The sequence below is a fragment of the Aedes albopictus genome, chromosome 3 (assembly GCF_035046485.1).
Source record: "Aedes albopictus strain Foshan chromosome 3, AalbF5, whole genome shotgun sequence".
Taxonomy (NCBI): Eukaryota; Metazoa; Arthropoda; class Insecta; order Diptera; family Culicidae; genus Aedes; species Aedes albopictus.
This window is the reverse complement of record NC_085138.1, coordinates 143,208,529-143,228,798: the sequence shown is the minus strand read 5'-3', so window position 1 is coordinate 143,228,798 and position 20,270 is coordinate 143,208,529. Positions and strand designations below refer to the sequence as shown.

Sequence of the window (20,270 nt, the reverse complement as noted above, 5' to 3'; positions counted from 1 at the left end):
CATTTTTTGGGTTTTTCTCGAAAAAATGTATTTTTTTACATCTATGTCAATAAATTCTAGTGTTGATATCCAAAGATTTTCCACTTCTGTTCTCAAATTATCTCTAATCAGATATATTAGAGCCTATTTAGATTGAAGGAAGAACATATTTAATAATTTTTGTGTGGTATTGTAAATTTTACTTATTTTCCTCTATATGGGTAAAAATTTCAACCCGGTATAACTTAATTCGCCGTGAGAAAATATTACATTTTATTACGTCGTATTAAGTATCAATATATTGTTGATAAACGTTAAAAAATTCATTCAATTCGGTTCATTGGTTTCCGAGATATGACAGATCAAAAAATAGTTGTCTAAAAAATAGTGTTTTATTCAAATGGTTCTAACTTCCCGAAAAATTAATCAATCGAGCCCAAATTTGTACCAATGATGCACATATAATAGATTGACAAACAGTCAAAATTTGAGATTTTTTGATGCACTCTATGATAAGTTACAGCATGTTGAATTTTTTTGTGGGAGAAAAAAAAGTTGCCTATCCCAAACATTTTGGCCATCCCCTGTATATTGGAAGAGTTATGAAACGTGTGAATGATATTCAAGCGGAGTTGGACACGTACACGACCATGTGCATTTTTCATTGCACGAAGACATTTTCTGAGAGAACACAGACCGCTTTGACAGATAACGCAAAATCATCAGTTGTTCACAGTTTCGTGAACAATGTTCTCTCGCTCTTTGCTAAACCTAAGAGCTAGCGGCAAATGCACATTTCTCCATGGAATGACTTTGGGAGAGAGAGAGAGAACTTGAACACTTTGGAATGATGTGAGGAAGAGCGGATGCAGATAAAACATGGGAATTCTTTTCTAGTAAAGTTCACTGTACTTCACTGAGAATATGCATTCAATTCGTTCCATGCTTATTCCTAAGCGTGGATGTTTATGCTATGCAAAATCAACGTTTCCGTTGAAGTCCGATTGCAAGGTTTTTGCAACACTGGCGTAGCCAGGGGTTCACCACAACTTGAGCGAGACCATTTCCAATAAGAAAATCTAGATTCTGATTGGAAATTGTTCCGCTCAAGTGTCAACATTATCAAGCTGAGTGGATGCAATTAACCGGTGGGTACGTCCATATCTTAACATACCGGTACAGGCATTAACTCTGTGAGTTTCATGGATGATGTTTTCTTGCTCTTTGATAAACCTGTGAGTTAGCAGCATACTTGCGCTGCTCAGTGAAAACAATTCGGCAGAGGAAGCGGATGTACGTGATCACCGAAGTTCAATCAGGTAGAATGAAATAATTATACCTAAATTTTTGAATACTACCGTGAACTTTATATGTACACAGTGTCCGCCATGATGCCATCTCGCTCTTCTCTACACTATACATGTAAGCTTGTTACAAACACGCACTGCTCAGTGGAATGAATTTGCGAGAGAGCGAGAGCATGTGTGATCTCCAAAAGTCGATCGGTACAACCGATGCATGGTAGATAGTGGGACAATAGGTAGATTATGTACACATACCTATATGTAGCTGTATGTTTGTCGGTTGGTCTGAATGTGGCAAGCATAAACTTGGTTCGCGGTTAATGGTTTTTATTCAATAATATGGATGAATCTGCATACAATACAGTATGGGAATGCTAAATGACCAACTATCTGAAAATATGAGAATACAAAAGACAGTTTAAACCGACTCTAGCACTCAAATTATACTTTTAGTTTAAGTAACTTTCTATACAGATTTGAGTCCGAATCATCAAATTTACTTGCATTTACTGTTTCCAAAAATAAAATATAGGTTAAAACACATCTCTAATGAATGGACAGGATTGAGTGTTTCTAAATTGAGGTCTTTCCACGGATTAGGAAGAGAAAACATGTCTATGTCCAAATGTCAGCGATGAAAATCTAAATTTAAGCAAAGCCTCAAGATCGAAGAAGTTGTCATTGATATCATCGGCATCATTGTAATTTTTGAAGTTTACGTGTTCAAAACACAAATGTTTGGGTAGAAAATTAATTCACTGTACACTAAATTCTGTTTTTACGCGATTGATGCGTTCGCGCAAAAAAAGATCGTGTAAAAAAAGTTCGTGTAACTTCGAGAAATCGCGTAAAAAAAATCCAAAGGAAATTTTTTTTACGCGATTTGTTCTCCGCAAATGACCAAAATCGCGTAAAAAAAAGTCGCGTAACTTCGAGAAAATCGCGTAAAAAAAGTCGTGCAAAAAAAAAATCGCGTAAAAAAAAGTCGTGTAAAAAAAGAATTCAGTGTATATCATTCTGCATCTGAAATACAGTGAGAACATTCTCATTGCAAACATTTCCCAAGTAACAGAACTAGCTAAACAACTGTTTCTTAAGCTAAAGTTAGTATAAGAGTGGTTTGTTCCACTTTTATACAGCAAAAATGTTTGTTGGGTTGTGATTTGAATGAGAGAGCTGCCTTCGAAATTTCAATGATGCCGATGACATCAATGACGTCTTCTTCAACCTTTATAACATATTTTGTCTAAGTATGGGAGCTAAATCATAATCGTAATTATTCAGCGTAATAATAGCTGTACTTCTTTCGAACACACAAGATGCTCCAATTGTCTTGTCTTATCGTTGGTTCCGTTCTTACATTTAGCATTTTTGTTTCGCCGTACATGCTTGAAGCTCGTAGCTTTATCGTAACTGTGAAACCGCGACTTTTCTGGGGTCTTACCAAAGAGTGCGCTAAAAGCGTTCATTATGCTCCCCTTCTGATCCTTCAAAAAGCTTTGGCCGTTGGTTTCACATTCAACGGTCTCATTCATACCCAAACTGATCTATCTTCACCGCCTACGTATACAACCAATGATCAAATCGCGTTCCGCTCACGAGAGTAGCAATAAGAACGGCGCGCAGTCAAGAAAAAGAGATGACCAGACTCTCGCTCAAATATACCGCCATTTGCTGAGCTTCATTATTGGTATTGGTGCAAGCAGAAGTTTTGAAGTTTTGCTCAAAGGTACCTAGAAAGATAGCTATCATGCTTATAAAAAGAGCCTGCGAAGAAGGAAACATCAGTCACACAGTCGATAGTCGAGCTCCGATACAGTCAGTAGTGGTCTCTAGTCTTGAGCATTTAAGAGTTGTGTAAACAAAAGACTATTCGGACATCAGTGTAAACTCCGGGGAAAATTAAAGCGACTATCAGACCCCAGTGAAAAGTCAGTTGGTCAGAATGGAACTCCCTTCATTGGATAACAGTTTACCGCATCTTGATGATATAGAGGAACTGTTAAATAGTTTGTGGGATGAAAAACCTATACGCGAGGTCAACGAAGACAAGTTAACGGAGATACACCAGTGGCTTTTAGATGGAGCACCTACGGGAATGCATGAAGAAAGTGATAAGGTGGCCATTAAAAAAGATTGTGATGATATTCCCAAAGTGGAGCAAAAGTTGAAGGGAAGTCCAATGAATAAAAGTGATGCTGTTCAGAAGGACCAAGTTGCATATAGCAGTGTTATGCTGACTCCTGATAGATCTCCTCTGATGTCATGGCATGATAACAGCGAAATCCCGACCGTTGTTCCGGTGCCGAATTTCATATCAAGCCCAGCAGCAATGACGCCGTCGAATTCTAGCCAAACACAACTTATCACCAGTGATCGCCAAGTGTACGAAATTAACGGTGTTGCCGTCAGTGTAAAAAACATTGCTGAAGATATTCAACGGAACTGCCATGGTGTTGTGCAGAACATTAAAATCGAGCCTTTGCACGAATGGCAGCCCGTACAGCAAGCTTGTCTCAAGCCTGCGCCAAGCCAAGTTGTATACGAGCTGCCAAACGAAGTGATCTTGGCTCAAAGTTCGTCCTGCATGTATGCGGCGCCTAGTCACAGTACACCACCCTACGCGGAGAATTTGGAGACTCAGCAAGTTCCGGACTTCCTGACGATTGCAGTGCCGTCAACGGGTAGCAGTGGGTATGAGCCGATATCACCTTTCGACGCAGCAGAACCGGTGCCCGAATTGACTGGCGAACTAACCTTTGACTGGGATACAGTGGAGCATAGTTTAGCGTACAATATTCCATCTACAAGCTATGCTCAAGTGCCGCCGTCAACATTCTGTAACCAAGCTGCTACGCATCCAGCCCAAGCGGCCCCAACCGTTCAAGACATCGATCCAGCAGAGAGCTACGTTGAAGTTCCTAGCGGGTACGTCCTTCCAGCAGCCGGTAACAGCATCGTATACCCGGTTCAGGAGATCTACATAGTCGATGCCCTACAGTCCACGGCAAACGAAAAGCCCATCGCGAGAAAGAAACCACGCAAGGCTCAAATTGTGTACGACAGCGGCTTGAGTTGCAATATCTGCGGTCAGCAATTCGGCAAACAGGGCAGCTTGCAGCAGCACGTCCGTCAAAAGCACCAGGAAGACCGGCCGTTCCGTTGCGACATTTGCGGGAAGTCGTATCTCACCGAGCAGGACATGGTGGATCACCGCGTGAACCATGATCCCAGCATGAAGCGGTATAAGTGCCAAAGCTGCGACAATCGCTACCGGCACATGAAGGATCGCGATCGGCACTTCGAAACGCACCATGGCAAGCCGACACATCCGTGCGAGATCGAGGGCTGCCCGAAGGCGTTCGCACGGCACGATCACATGAGGGCGCACTTAAGGAGCCACGAGAACCGCAATAGACGAGAGAAGGAGAAGGCGAGGCTGCGAGAGGAGAAAGAGAATAATCGCAAACAGAGGGGACGCAAACCGCGGGAAGAGAACAGAGTGACTTTAGGGTAAGTTGGGATTGGTTTTTTGGGTTGACATATGAAAAGGGCGGAGCAACCGTTGTACGATTTAGCTTATTTCGCTCCTCCTAAGCGTATTTCTATTTATTATTGTAAACTTTTTCCATCATCAGAAAAAGGACGGTCTGCTCTATCTGTTTCTGGTAAGAAATTACATAAATAACTAAAAATTTGTCTAGGAGAAACGGGGGAAGCAGAAATTCCTAACAGTTGTTACGCCATTTCAACATGTTTGACTTTCATCGTAGGTTAAGACAAAGTTCACTTAACCTCATGTGGGGCTCTCAAGGACTTCGGTCCTCGTAAAGACAGGAAAGCAAATGCGCGTAAACACCAAAGTATTATGTAGAATGTGTCTCAGCGTGCACGCTTTTGTGCCAGTCCAACCAGGGATTAAGTGTGCAATAATTGTTCGGACAAACAGACGATTTACCCCGTTTTTTAATGGTTCACTCCCGTTTGACGTTTGTGTAGTACCGAAACCTGATGCCCACTTGACAGTTTCCGCATGGAAAGACTATAAATTCAGGTGGCAAGCGTCAAATCCTTGGTGAAACCAATTCCTTACAGAAGATTTTCATTGTTATAAGCCATACGTCTGTTTGTCTATGATATTTTTTCGATCGAAAAATAACTAATCATTTAACAATGATTCGATACGCTCACAAACGCATCATTGTAAAAAATTTAAATTTAAGTGTTTAAGTGGCTCTGTTTCGATTTTCGATTTTCAACCTGAAAATAACAGTTTGCAAATGTAAAATTCCAAAATTATTTTTGTACTGAACCTGATTTCATACATTTTTCTTCCAATAAGTTGACCAAAACGTAACAAAATAGTACTTCTTGTTCCCGAATCAAGATGTAACCGTTCAAAATCAGATATCATTTAAAAAACTCTCCACACTTTTTGAAATAATTCAATTTCCTCTTTTTAAATCGATCATAACAGTTGAGTCTCAGTTAAAAATCACTGTCAAAATAATCGTGATGATAATAAGAGATTATTTTCTGACAAATGCGTAGTAAATTTTGAGCGATCATCACTTAATTCAATTGAAAACGGATTGTCACATTGCAGTTAAATTCACTACCAAACAGACGTAACACCGGACGAATTTCCACCGTTGCATTTGTAAGTCGGCCACCGACCACCAGTGGCGCTCGCATCGCAGCTGTTATCCACGTTTGACGTTTGCACACTGCGTCCACCTTATGGTTGGATAAACACTATAACAGTGGATGGTATTGATTAATTAACTATGTTTTGTATTTTGCGTGTTCCAAGTGTTACGTCTGTTTATTTTGTGTTGAAACTTCAATATTTTATGTAGGTTATAGGATGAAGCAGAGCCCAATTGCAAAAAAAAAAACTTAGGTATTAGGATCATCTTAATAGTTTTAAGAACTTCGGCCGATGCGAATACTAAACTCTTTATATCCCAGGTGTACCAAAATCACATGAAATTCTAGTAAATCCAACAAAAAAAACTTTTCCGTGAGCTGCGTAGTTGAACAGAAAAACGAATAAATAATAAGCGATTGATATTTTTCAGTACACAATGAATCAAAATCAGTTGCAATTTTATGATAAAGGCATTTTAAAGTCGTGAAATTCGAAAACTTGTAGTTAGGCGCGATTCGAACATTGGGCACGAAAACTTTATACACTGGGATACAATGAATTTATGTATTTTATGTTACAAGCAGGGATGCCAGATATTTTTTTTGACAAAATCTGTTTTGCCGATTTAAAAAAATCTGTATCCCTTACAAAAACTAATGTCCTCTTCAGTTAAAATATCTGTATTACTTCTAAAACGCCTTAAATCTGTATGGATGCTCAGATATCTGTATAATACAGATGGATCTGCTATCTACGTATATGACATTCCTGGTAACAAGCCTCATCCTTTCATGCCGACATCAAAAAAATCAAAAATTAAAATATGATAAAAAATCGAAAAATCATGACTCTATTTGCAATAGTAAAATTTTTATATTTTTAACAGTCAAATCACATTTTTTCACAGTTGTAGAATAATTTTTGAATTGCAATTATCATTTTTTTCCAATATGGTTTTTCGGTTTTTGTTTGTTCCTTCTTATGTTTAATCCCCTCTTATACCCGAAAAAAGGACAAGAACATAACAAAAAAAAAAATGCATCGGCCTCATTATTGTCGTCTTTATTCAATATAAAATAAAAAGAAGAAACACCAGTCAAAAGTAATGGAGAGCGACTTTTGCATCCATTTTTGATTGACTGGTTAATTTGTTAGAATAGTAAAAATTAAGTGTTTTTTCGAAAACATTTTAGATGTTAAGTATAATTGTAACAAAAAAATCAATAGGTAAAAACTGAAAACTATTTTTTCCTTCGCAAATCAAGAACAGTAAAAGTACTCTAACAACCCCTTAATAGTCATAAAATAGTAGTTATTCAAATCAGAAATGATTGGTTTTTACCATCAACTATAGCTGTTCCGGCAAACGTCGTACTGCCTGCATACTGTTTTTTACACCCAGTTCTATTTTTTCACTTTTGTCCTTCCTTTCACATTTCACAATCATTCATTTTCAATACTTTACGGATAGATAAGATATAAGAATTTTACACAACAAAAATCGCAACATTTTGATATGAATATCAAAAGGTAATATTGGTTTGATTGGTATAACAGATACAAGATCTAAAATTGATATCCAAAATTCACTCCTGAAAACATCTGGTAAGATCTAACCAAAAGCAGAGAGTTATTCGTTTGATCTTAAAATATCAAATTTTGATATTAATCAGATGTTTAATGAACATTATTTGATATTATTTTCAATACTTTTATTTCTCATATCAATCAAACCAATATCACGTTCCGATCGTGTATACCTCACCTCTACTCGAGATGTAAACGCGAAGTATATTCTGTTAAATGACAATAAATAAATGTTGTACGAATTCGAAGTGAGTTTTCTTTTATTTAACTTTCAATTTCCAGATGATGACCTCCCTAGCTTTCACAAAAACCTGATGATGATGACCTTCCTAGCTGCACAAAAAACCCAGCAGAATACAGACCCAAATGGTTTTGTGCTGCCATATTCTTAAAAACATTCGACAATCCACGACCAACGAGAGCCTCTGCTGGAGGCGTTCTACAACACACTACTCATACGTTCAACGAGCAGTCAACCAAGCGATTGCATAAGAATTACCATCCACTAATTTCTAATTGACGGGAAAACTGACGTGGCAGACGTCATTTTCGACAGAAAGTAGCAGATCGTCGAACAATCTGCAGTATGTGTGTAAGTACTGCTCCACAAGACCTTATCGTTAAATTAAAAGTAAAAAATCAACCAGAGTTTTTCTCGTAATATTTTTATGTATATTTACAATACACAGTTTTAAAACATTTAATTTGAAAATATCATTTACAATTATAAGAAAGAGTTCTTTCAGGATCATCCCCTTGACTTACTGTGCTACTGCTACACGAATGTTCACTTGTATTCAATTCAAACAAACGTCATGCTAAGAGCAAAATACCTGGGATTTCTTTACGAATTCTTTTAAGGACACCTCCAGAAATTCTTTTAGGCATTTATTCAGGAACTTCTCCAGGGATTCCTCAAGGGACTTGTCCAGGAGTTTCTCCTTCGTGAATTTTTCTTTGCTCCAAGAAATGCTTCAAGAATCCCTTCGACGATTTACTTCTTTTTTACTACAGAAATTTTTCCAGGAATTTGTGAAGAAAGCTTTCCCGGTATTTCCTAAGGAATTCCTCATGGGATTGCTTCCGGGATTACTCCAGGTTTTTTCACTCGGGAATATTATCTGTGTTTCTTTCAGGAACAATTCCAGGGATAATTAAAAAAAATTCTCCAAGGATTCCCACAGGAACACTTTTTAGAATTCCTTCAGAAGTTCCTCTTGGAATTCTTTCAGGAGCTCCTCCAGGAATGCCCCTAGGAATTACTTCCGGGATTCCTCCTGAGGTTTTTTCAGGAACTGCTACAGAGATTCCTTAAGGCGAAACTGGATCCATTTCCTCACTTTTTGGTTTTTGATTTTTTATAAAATAACGAAGCAATATTTTCAAAATCAGTTTTCGTGCACATGTAGAGTATGGATCAAGGTATCTCCTGATTTTTTTCCGTGGTGGAAAATGTTTTTCGTTTTTGAAGAAACCATTTTGAATAAAATTTCACAAAAAAAAATGATTTCTGCAAAAATGGTAAACTTTTTCCACCACAAAAAAATTCAGAAGATACCTTGATCCATGTTCTACATGTGCACGAAAACCGATTTTGAAAATATTGCTTCGTTATTTTATAAAAAATCAAAAACCAAAATAATGAGAAAATGCTTCCAGTTTCGCCTTAAGGAGTCCCTCCACGAACTTTTCTTCGAATTCCTTCAGGATTTCTCCAAGGATTTCATCTGCTATTTATTTAGGATTTTTTCTTGGGATTCCTCCAGGAATTAATTAAGAGATTCTTCCAGCAATTATTCCAGGAATTCCTCTGGGAATTTCTGCAGGGATTCCCCTAAAAAACATCCAGGGATTGATTCAGAACTTTTTTGGGGTCCTTCAGGAATTACTCCTTGTATTTTTAAGGAACTCTTCCAGGAATTGATTCAGTACTTCCTTCAGAAACTCTTCTATGGATTCTCCCGAATTTGTCCAAAAATACCATCTGCGATTTCTTCAGGAATTATTTCTGGTATTCCTCTACGAATTCCTTAAGAGATTCCTCCTGAAACTCCGCTAGAAATTCTTCTAGAGATTTCTCCAGGATTTCTTCTGGAGAATCCTTCAGAAATTCTTACAGGCATTCCTCTAGAATATCCTCCAGGGATTCCTCCAAGAATTCGTACGAGTTTTTTTTTCAGAGATTCCTCGAAGAAATCCTTCAGAGTTTTCTTTCTCAATGCGTTCCTTTAGCACTTCCTCCAGGCATTCATCCAGAGATTCCTCCAGTAACTGCTTCCGGGATTCTTCCAAGAATACACTCCCGTTCAAAAGTTTGGGGTCACCCCCTCAAAAACATGTCATTTTTTTAGGCCCATATCTCTGCCAATTTGCGTCCGATTTCAAAACCCTAGATTTTATTCAAAAGATAATAAGTCAAAGAAACTTTGAACATGATTTAAAAGAAACTTTTTCAAAAAAATTTGTATGTAAACTTAACCCAAAGTTGCCAAATTTTCTAAAAAATGAATATAAACTTACGGCAGTGTCGCTGGAAGTTGGGTCGACCAAATTTTAAGATGAGAGTGGTAATATGACCCATTTTCTATTAGCTTTCAACTGCTTTTTACAGAACTTAGCTAAAAAATCTAGAAAAAAAGTTATTAAGTAAATTAATCCTTGATGTCATCGACCAAAAGTTTGGGGTCACCCCTCAATATGATGTATCGGCCAAAAGTTTGGGGTCACTTTCGTAAAACATGGAAAAGTGATTTGGTGATATCTTCGTCATCTATAGTTCAATTTTAATTCTTTTTGGCTCATTTCAAAGATAATTAACTAAATTTATGTTTGATGTCTTCAACTTAACGTATTTAACGATTTTTGTATATAAAAATGTTATGTAAAGTTCGCACATTTAACAACGCTTCAGAACATGAGGCAACTTTATGTTAAGTTTTAGTATGTAAATTTCAACAAATATGTGTGGTTCAATGTCTATACAGTAAGTATCATTCATTTTGTTTCAAATAAGCCAAGAAGAATTAAAATTGAATGAAAGATGACAAAGATATCAACAAATCACTTTTCCATGTTTTACGATAGTGACCCCAAACTTTTGGCCGATGACATCAAGGATTAATTTACTTAATAACTTTTTTTCTAGATTTTTTAGCTAAGTTCTGTTAAAAGCAGTTGAAAGCTAATAGAAAATGGGTCATATTACCGCTCTCATCTTAAAATTTGGTCAACCCAACTTCCAGCGACACTGCCGTAAGTTTATATTCATTTTTTAGAAAATTTTGCAACTTTGGGTTAAGTTTACATACAAAACTTTTTGAAAAAGTTTCTTTTAAATCATGTTCAAAGTTTCTTTGACTTATTATCTTTTGAATGAAACCTAAGGTTTTGAAATCGGACGCAAATTGGCAGAGATATGGGCCTAAAAAAATGACATGTTTTTGAGGGGGTGACCCCAAACTTTTGAACGGGAGTGTACCTGCAGAAATTTATCCAGAAACTCTTCAAGATATTCATCCAAGGATTTTTTCCATAGACTCCTACAGGATGTCCTCCAAAGATTTCTCCAGGAATTACTTCAGGGGATCCTCCAAGAATTTCACCACGAATTCTGCTAGGCATTCTTGCAGGAAATTTTCCAGGCATACTACTGGGGATTCCTTTTTGGATTCTTGCAGAGATTTCTACATAAATTACACCATGAATTAATCAAGGAATTCCATCATAAATTATGTCAGCAATTCATCCAGGAGTTACTCCAGGAAATCCTTTAGGAATTCCTTCAAAATTTCTTGAAGGATTTTCTCTTTGAAAACTTCCAGGAACATCTTCAGGGATTTCTTCAGAATTTCGTTCGAGGATTTCTCCAGGACTCCAGAGATTTCTCTGGATTTTTTACAGGAGCTCCCAGAGCTCCTCTAGAGAATCCCCCAGAAATTCATCCAAAAATTGTTGAAGAAATTTCTCCAGAGAATCCTGCTGGAATTTCTTCAAGGGTTCCTCCAGCAATTCCCAAAGGAGAACCTCCAGGCATTCCTCCAGGAATTTCTTCAAGAACTCCTCCAGGAAATTCTCGAGGAATTACGCCCAGATTTTTTTCCAGGAATTCCTCCAGCAATTTCTCTAGGACATCCTTAAGAGGAAACAAACCATCATCAATTAGCCAAAATTCAAAAGCAGTTTTCTCGCTGAAATCCTAACCAATGTTAATAAAAATTTATCATTGCACTCTGGTCACCATTTGGATAACAGTGAAATGATGTTCAATGACGGTTTTCTGACTTAGAGCTTTTGAATAATTGATGATTGCTGATGACTGAATGGGTTCTGTCACATTCGCCCGAAAACTATTCGCCCGAATTCCAAACGCCCGAATGACAAACGCCCGAATGTAACAAACGCCCGAAAAGACCATTCGCCCGAAAAGACCATTCGCCCGAAAGACCATTCATCCGAAAGACCATTCGCCTGAAAACCATAATAATTTTGAAATCAATTTTCTGAAATCAATTAAGACGTCGTCCTCGCGTATGCTGAACGCTATTATCAACTAAAAGTAACTGCAACCATTTTCGTCGGAGGGTTTTGCTTTCTTTGAACACAGTCTGATTTAAGACTTATTCTGTTACATACATTTTCGGCAATATAGCTGTAGGTTCCAATTGATTTGAATTGTCCCTTCTTTTGTTAAGAGGCTTTTCTTTCTAGTTTCACCTCCAAGGAAATTGAATTCAATTTGATGTCATTGTTCACCAGAAATTTGCCCTTCTTTCAATCATGAGCTTTTCTTTTATTTTTTTCTGTTATGGGGAACCATGACGTTATTTAACTTTTCAACTTCTGGATTCCAATCATGGTTTCATAAGAACAGCTTGTTCAAATAAGAAAGGTGAATTCTCGCGATTTTGGTGTTTTTTCTGCATCGGTTAGCTCACGTTTCGATTTTTATTAATTATTGTTCGTTTAACGAAACGTAGTTATTCCGAGTAGATCAGTCGTGAACACTATTAACTTAGAAGTGTTGACTACTCTGTGCTGAAGTTTTGTCTTTGTCCTTTCGATTAACAATGCTATAACAGTTAATGTCCTATTATGTAATATTTTCACAAACAATTAGGCCTTCTTCAAAACATAGACCGTTCTTTCAAACTAAGCTAATATGAATATTATTGGCGTTAGTCCAGCTGTTCTTGCGATTGGTCGGATACTGAATACAACATCCGTCTGTCCTTAAACTTTCATCATGGCAAACCAGAAAAAAAACTTGTTCTTAGAAATTGCAAGGAATCGTTCTGGCATATGACTTTCGGGCGAATGGTCTTTCGGGCGGATGGTCTTTTCGGGCGAACGGTCATTCAGGTGAATGGTCTTTTCGGGCGAATGGTCTTTTCGGGCGAATAGTCTATTCGGGCGAATGGAATTCGGGCGTTTGTCATTCGGGCGAATGGTACTCGGGCGAATGTGACAGAATCGACTGAATGATGGTTTTTTGAGCCTTAAGAAATTATGTCAACAATTTCTCCAGGATTTTTTTCAGAAAATCTTCTGGGGATTTTTTTCAGAAATTCTTCCAGGAATACCCTCAGGATTTTTTCTGGGACTCCTCCAGGATTTTCCAAGGGAATCCTCCAGGAAATCCTCCGAAGATTTCTCCAGGAAATCCTTCAGGAATTCAGGAAATCCTCTTTAGGAATTCTTCCTGGAAATCCTCTAGGTATTTCTCCAGAAATTCTTTAAGGAAATTCCTGTAGGAATACCTTCAGAAATTTTTCAGGGATTCCTCCAGGGACTTCTTTACAAACTTCTTCTATGATTCCCTCAGGGATTCTTTCAGGAATTTCATCGAGCCTTTATCCAGGAATTCCTCCAAAAATCCGCTAGAAATTCCTCCAGGATTTTCTCAAAAAATAGAAAAATGATAGAATAGAAATAGAAATCTCTTAAAATTCCTCTAGAAATTCATCCAGTTATTCTTCCAAGAACTCCTCTAGAGATTTCTCCAGGAATTTCTCCAGGAATTACCCCAGAAATTTCTTCAGGATTTCCCCCAGGAATTTCTTCAGGAGTTGCTCCTGGACATCCTTCAGAAATTATGTCAGCAATTCCTCTAGGGATTCATCCAGGTATTTCTCCAGGAATTTCTCCCAAGATTCTATCAGTGATTTCTTCATGGAATCTCTTCAGGAAATTGTTCGAAGATTCCTCCAGGAATTCTTCCAGAAAATCCTCTGGAGATTTCTTCAGAAATTCTTCCAGGAAGTTCTCCAGCAATACCTTCAGGAATTTTTTAGGCATTCCTCCAGATATTCCACCAGGAATTCTTCCAGAGATTTCTCCAGGGATTTCTTCACAAATGTCAAAGATACCCCAGGGGTTCCCTCAGGAATTCCTTCGAAAATTTATCCAGGAATTCCACCAGCAATAACGCAGGAAATTCCTCCAGGAATTTCTCATGGTTTTTTTTTTCAGAAATAGAAAAATAACAGAAATAGAAACAGAAATCTCTCAGAATTCCACTGGAGATGCCTCTAGATATTCGTCCAGTAATTCTTTCATCAGCAATTCCCACAGTAATACCACTAGGTACTCCTCCATTCATTCCTCCGGGATTTTATCCAGGATTTTTTTTCCAGGAATTACTTCTGGAATCCTTCACAAATTATGCCAGCAATTTGTCCAGGAATTCCTCCTGGAAATCCTCTACAGATTTCTTCAGAGATTCTTCCACAAAATTCTCCAGGAATACATTCAGGAATATTTCAGGAATTCCACCAGACATCCACCAGACAAATTCCTCCAGAGATTCCTCCAGGAATGGCTTCAGGGATTCCACGATTTTTTCAGGGACATTCCCAGAGACCCCACCAGGGCATCATCTAGAAATTCCCCCAAGGGTTTTTTTCAGGAAATCCTTGTGGAATTTCTCAAGGGATTTTTTTTCAGAAATTTCTCCAGCGATTCCTCCCAGAATTCATCTGTAGATTTCTTCAGGAATTCCTCCCAGAATTCTCCCAGGGCTTGCTCCCAGAATTCATCCAAGAAATTTCTCAAGGAATTTCTACAGGAATTCCTGCTCGGTTTAATCCAAGAATTCCTGCAGAAATTACGCCAGGCATTTGCTCAGAAATTTCTACAGGCATTCCTTCAGGAGTCTCGTTAGAGATTTTTCCAGAAATTGCTTAATGGATTCCTCCAGGAATTCCTGCAGCAATTTCTCCAAGGATTCCTTCAGAAATTTCTCTAAGATTTCCTCTAGGTATTCTTCAAGAGATTACATATGAAATTTTTCTAGGGATTCCTCCCAGAATTCCTCCAGGAATTTCTCCAGAATTTCCTCCAAGGAATTTTCCAGAATTTTATCTAGGATATCTTCTAGGATTTCCTCATGAGTTCTCTTTAGAAATTTCACTTGGTATTCCTCTCATAATTTATCCAGGAATTCCTACAGATTTATTTTCTGAAATTCTTCCAGGGATTCCTTTAGGAATTCCTCCAGGGATTCTACAGGGCTTCCTCTAGACATTCCTGTAAAAATTGCTCAAGGGATTCATCCAGGTGTTTCTTCAGGGATTTATCCAAGAAGTCTTCCAGGGATTGCTGCATCTCACCTCACTTCAAGTGATTTCTCCAGAAATTCCTCTCAGGTTCTCTTTAAATGTTCATTCAGGAGTTATTTCGGAAATTTCCGAAATCCTTCAACCATTTTTCAAGTCTGTACCCAAGAACCTCTCCAGGATTACCTGATGACTTTTTTGTTTTTTTTTTTTTTTAATTTCTGGAGGAATTTAAAAAGGACATATACAGGAATCAGGAAGTTCTAGGTTAGTCCTCAAAAGAGCTCGTAATTTCCAAAAGAGTTCAGCTACAACATCTTATAAATGTTTTGTAGACTTTATCAAAAACAAATCAGAGCAAAATAATGCACGAGTAAATAAAAATCCTTAAGGTGAAACGGGACGCCGTGTTATTTTTCCTATCTTGCCTCTCTTTCTAACAATTTGCCTCGCGATTTTGAAGATGGTAATCTCGAGACCTATCACACTGAAGATGCTGATAACCAATCAGCATATGCACTGATAGTGAGCATTCACAATGATAGGTTTTTGTTGCAAAATATGAAGTAGAATCTGAGATCACCATCTTAGTAGCAACAGAGTAATGGCGGATATTTTCTCGACCGTCCCGTCCGCCCTTAATCTTCCAGAAATTGATCACCGCTACCAGCATGCTGCAGCACCACCTTGATTTGTGTAGATCAGGCGAGCTTTTTTAGCTTTATCCGACTAAAAAATGATGCCAGACGAATCGGATTAGTTATCAATATGTGTTGAAGACAATGTACATGATGTCAGATGGCTCTAGGGAGAAATTTATTATTTTTATTAGCTTTACTTACGAGGCTTTCAGCCCTAGGCTGGTTCGCCACTCCAAACTTCTATCGACGGTGACGAAATCGAGGCGGTTGATGAATTCGTCTAATTGGGCTCACTGGTGACCGATAGAACAGATGCCACCCTCACACGAAGTTAACCATCTACAAAACGCTGATTAGACCGGAAGTCCTCTAAGGGCACGAAGCATGCACACTTAAAAATTCTGAAATTTGCACGAGACAGAAACACCAAAGAACGTAATCATTTTCAAGATTGAATCACAAATTGGACTCAATTTTACGCGCATCATGTAAGTCCTGGTTGGTTACGTTAGATGTCAACAAATCCACTTCACTAGAAAAGTAGAATCAGTATCGTATTCATCTACCATCTTCTAACTCGGAGAAATAGCCGAGAGGTAAGAGATGTGGCTCACAATCAGCAGATCCTGAGTTCGAATCCAGGCATGTCACTATTTTACTTTTTTATGTTTTATCTATCAGATCGGTTCTAGCGATTGCTAGACGCTAAGAAAATATAAGTTCTGGAAGACGTAAATTTACATGTTTTGACCTCTAAATTTATGTCTTTGAAGACGCTCGTATATGTCAGGTTCAGGACACCTAAAATTACATGATTTTTTCTAGGTGTGTGTACTCTACGTATGCAGAGGACAAACGCGCCCTTGAGTTTTCGAACGGAAGTGCAGATAGAAGACGGAACTTGGAGAAGGCGAATGAACCACGAACTGCATCAGCCGCTGAGAGAATCAACCATTGTCTGCACCGCGAAAATCGAGAAGCTACGGTGGGCGGGTCACGTCATCAGGATGTCGGATAGCAACCCGACTAAATCGGTTCTCGAGAGCCATCCGACCGGTACAAGATGACGTGGTGCGCAGCGAGCTAGGTGGGTCGATCAAGTGGAGGACGATTTGCTTCGCAGAGTGCGGGGCTGGAAACGAACAGCCATGGACCGAGAGAAATGGAGACGACTTCTACGTACTTATTGCCCTTTAAAGTATTTCTTGGTAGTAAAAATGCGTTAAATTTGCCCAAGTGCATAACGCGTTTGCTTAGCCTTCATCCTTTTTTTCCGAGAATGGAAATAAATCGAGAGAAACGTATCGGAAGGCGTGGTACGACATCGAGCGAGACGTAAAGAACAGGTACAGCAATACTGCCGTTCTGCGCCTCATTGTCCCATGTTATATGGCATTCCCATATAACAAGGGACAGTTATGCGTAGAACGAAAGAATAGGAGTAGGACGAAAGCGTAGCCCGGACAAGGGCGGGCTCAAGGGGGCTCGCTATTAGGCCGCTATTGTAAATGTATGAAAAGTATATAAAGAAATGACCAATTTTTAAAATTGAACTTCCTTTATGTGAACTGAAACATTTGCCAGTACATATTGTCGCTTGCATGTAATAGGGACACTTGTGTTTTCACCATAAAATATGCATCGGATAACTTTGATAAATGTTTCGGTTTTTTTAACCGCAAAAAGGTCAGAGCTGCTTAGCGAATTACAAACGAGTGCGTGCCAGGTTCGCTACTCGCGAATAAGAAAATGTGAGAATCCCAGAGGAGTTCTGTTGTTTTTGAGTTTGTTTTTTTGCGTTTGTGTCTCCTCAGCTGCAATTTTCAATATTTAGTATCCCTGATTATGAGTAGACATGATTCATCCAAAATGCATTTCATAAGAAAATCAGTAAAAATTAATTTTAATTTTTATTGCTTCATAACCATAACTAATTGGTTGAACCGTAAACCGGGGTCAAATTGATCTCCGGGTCGAAATTGATCAGACATTTTTCGGATAAATCATACTTTAGATAGTTTCCCTACTAATATCGTTTAGTACTCGATTCCTACAGCACGATACATGTGAAGAAACTATTAACAGTATGCTCAATCTTACTGAAAATCGTCTGATCAATTTCGACCCGGATATCAATTTGACCCCGGTTTACGGAACCTTATACGTTAGATTTTTTTTCACCTGACTTTTTTATGCGATTTTATTTTGTTCGATGTTTTACGTACGTGATTTTGTCAAAGTTACGCGATTTTAGACGTTACGAACGTATTACGAAGAAATAGGGGTTTTGACCCCATTCGCGGCAATACATGTAAACAAAATTATGCATCACTTTCAGTGGCGTAGCCAGAAATTTGCTCTGGGAGGGGTTTTCGATGATCAATAATACCTTTTTTATTTGACGCTCACATTTCATAAAAATATACACTGAATTGAAGCCGTAGGTCCAAAATAGCGGCGCAGCCGAAAATTTTTTTCATCGCAAAGCGTTTTATACTGGAAATTTGTTCCACAAATTTTGGCTCTGGGGGGGGGGGGGGGGTTAACCCTAAAACACCCCCCGTGGCTACGCCAGTGATCACTTTACAACGAAACGGCCGTTTTCGTCCATTTCTTCCATCTGAATCGGATACCTTATTGCGTGAACTTGTTAATAACAGTGATTGTTGTGAAGATTTTCTGCCAGAAAGTTGATTTTGAACGAGTTAACTGCACCTAGTCTAGCGCCGATTCCCGGCACCAGTGCCGAACTTCCAGCAAAATCAAATGGGGAATCACTTTGGCACCCATCCTTGTGCTGACGAAGTGCACTCGTCTGCGTGTAATACCCCAGACAGACATGTGATACGAGTGTGATTCCTGTACAACGGTACGCAGTGTCATGAAAATATTAAAAAGACTGACTTTAACTGAGAGAATTTTCAGTATGGCACTCATTTCAAGCTCAATTGTACAGTGATTCTTGTATCACATGTGTGTCATAAGTATAATTGTTGTTTTGAGCACTTCGGCACCAACATTTCAAAAGGGCGTAAATGCTTTTGCAACAAATGCCTTCTCACAGAGCTCACAGAGCGTATTTCATTCATCTCACGCAATCCACATCCATTAATCGAAAGAGGAGGATTTTATCTTTCTATTTGTGCTAGTGGATTGTTCGAGAGGGATGGGATACGCTCCACAGCTTGGTGAGAAGGCATTGGTTGTAAATGTTCATTAGTAGCATGACACTGTGCTACATTCCCAGTTGGTGGAATAAGGTAAGAGTGATATTCATACCAAAAAACGGCAAACGGGACAAAACACAGCCTAAAGCATACAGGCCAATAAGCCTAACCTCAATTATACTCAAAATAATGGAGGAGATTCTGGATGAGCATATCAAAGGCTCGTTTTTAAAAGCTCACAAGCTAAATCAATTACAGTTTGCCTATTGCAAAGGCAAGTCGACGGTAACAGCCCTTCACACGTTGACACAAAAAATAGAACAAAGCATCAAATACAAGGAAGTAGCGTACTGTGCATTTCTTGATATTGAAGGTGCGTTTGATAACGCTTCACATGCTTCAATCAGATCAGCTATGAATAAACGGGGCTTTCATGGCTCAATCGTTGATTGGATCACTGCAGCGCTGAGAAATCGATGTATTGTCTCCAGACTGGGCGAATCAACCATTAAAGTAAGTACGTCTAAGGGCTGTCCCCAAGGAGGTGTACTTTCACCATTGCTGTGGTCTTTAGTTGTTGATAACTTGCTTAATAGTTTAGTGGCAATGGGATTCGAAGTCATTGGTTATGCAGATGATATCGTGATAGTGGTAAGAGGGAAGCATGATGAAACGCTATCAAACAGAATGCAAATAGCGTTAAACTACACTCTTGCCTGGTGTATAGGAGAGGGACTAAACGTAATTCCCTCAAAAACTACTCTTGTATTTTTTACAAGAAAAAGAAATGTCAATATAAAGGCACCGTTCTTGGATGGGGTACAGTTGACATTCTCCTCCAGGGTGAAATATTTAGGAGTCATACTAGATAAAAAACTGAACTGGAGTGAACATCTAGAGCATGTAGTAAATAAGGCAACAACTGCTCTTTGGGCCTGTCGGAGAGTGATCGGGGGAAAGTGGGGGCTAAAACCCAGGATAGTTCATTGGATCTACCTGGCAGTTGTTAGACCCAAAGTCTCTTATGCCTCTCTAGTCTGGTGGCCTAAAACCAAAACCAAAACAGCCCAACGAGTGCTGGCTGAACTTCAACGTTTAGCAACATTGTCAATAACAGGAGCTATTCGAAGTACTCCTGGTTCAACACTAGATGCCTTAATGCATCTGCTACCCTTGCACCAATTTGTGCAACTATATAGAGGCGAAGAAAAGTGCCTTGAAGTTAAAAAGATATAAGAACATCTTAGAAGGCGATCTAACAGGACATTTGGAAATCTTAACCAATGTTACTGTAAATCCACTAGTAATACAAAATGACCAAAATTCATCTTAGATATACCATACAAAGTTTCGATTGATGATCGGAGCGTATGGGAATCAGGAGGACC

General features: G+C 38.6%; 2 protein-coding genes across 18 annotated transcripts in view; one reads left to right on the top strand and one right to left on the bottom strand.

The window, feature by feature from the left end:
• LOC109424083 (uncharacterized) overlaps positions 1-20,270 on the bottom strand; it is a 638,365-nt gene that overhangs the window by 111,626 nt on the left and 506,469 nt on the right. The window lies entirely within an intron of this gene.
• On the top strand, positions 2,376-8,225 carry LOC109416280 (protein odd-skipped-related 2). Its single transcript, XM_019690312.3, has 2 exons — positions 2,376-4,796; positions 7,804-8,225. Exons 1-2 carry the CDS (start codon positions 3,229-3,231, stop codon positions 7,805-7,807), a joined length of 1,572 nt encoding a protein of 523 aa, XP_019545857.2. The 5' UTR covers positions 2,376-3,228; the 3' UTR covers positions 7,808-8,225.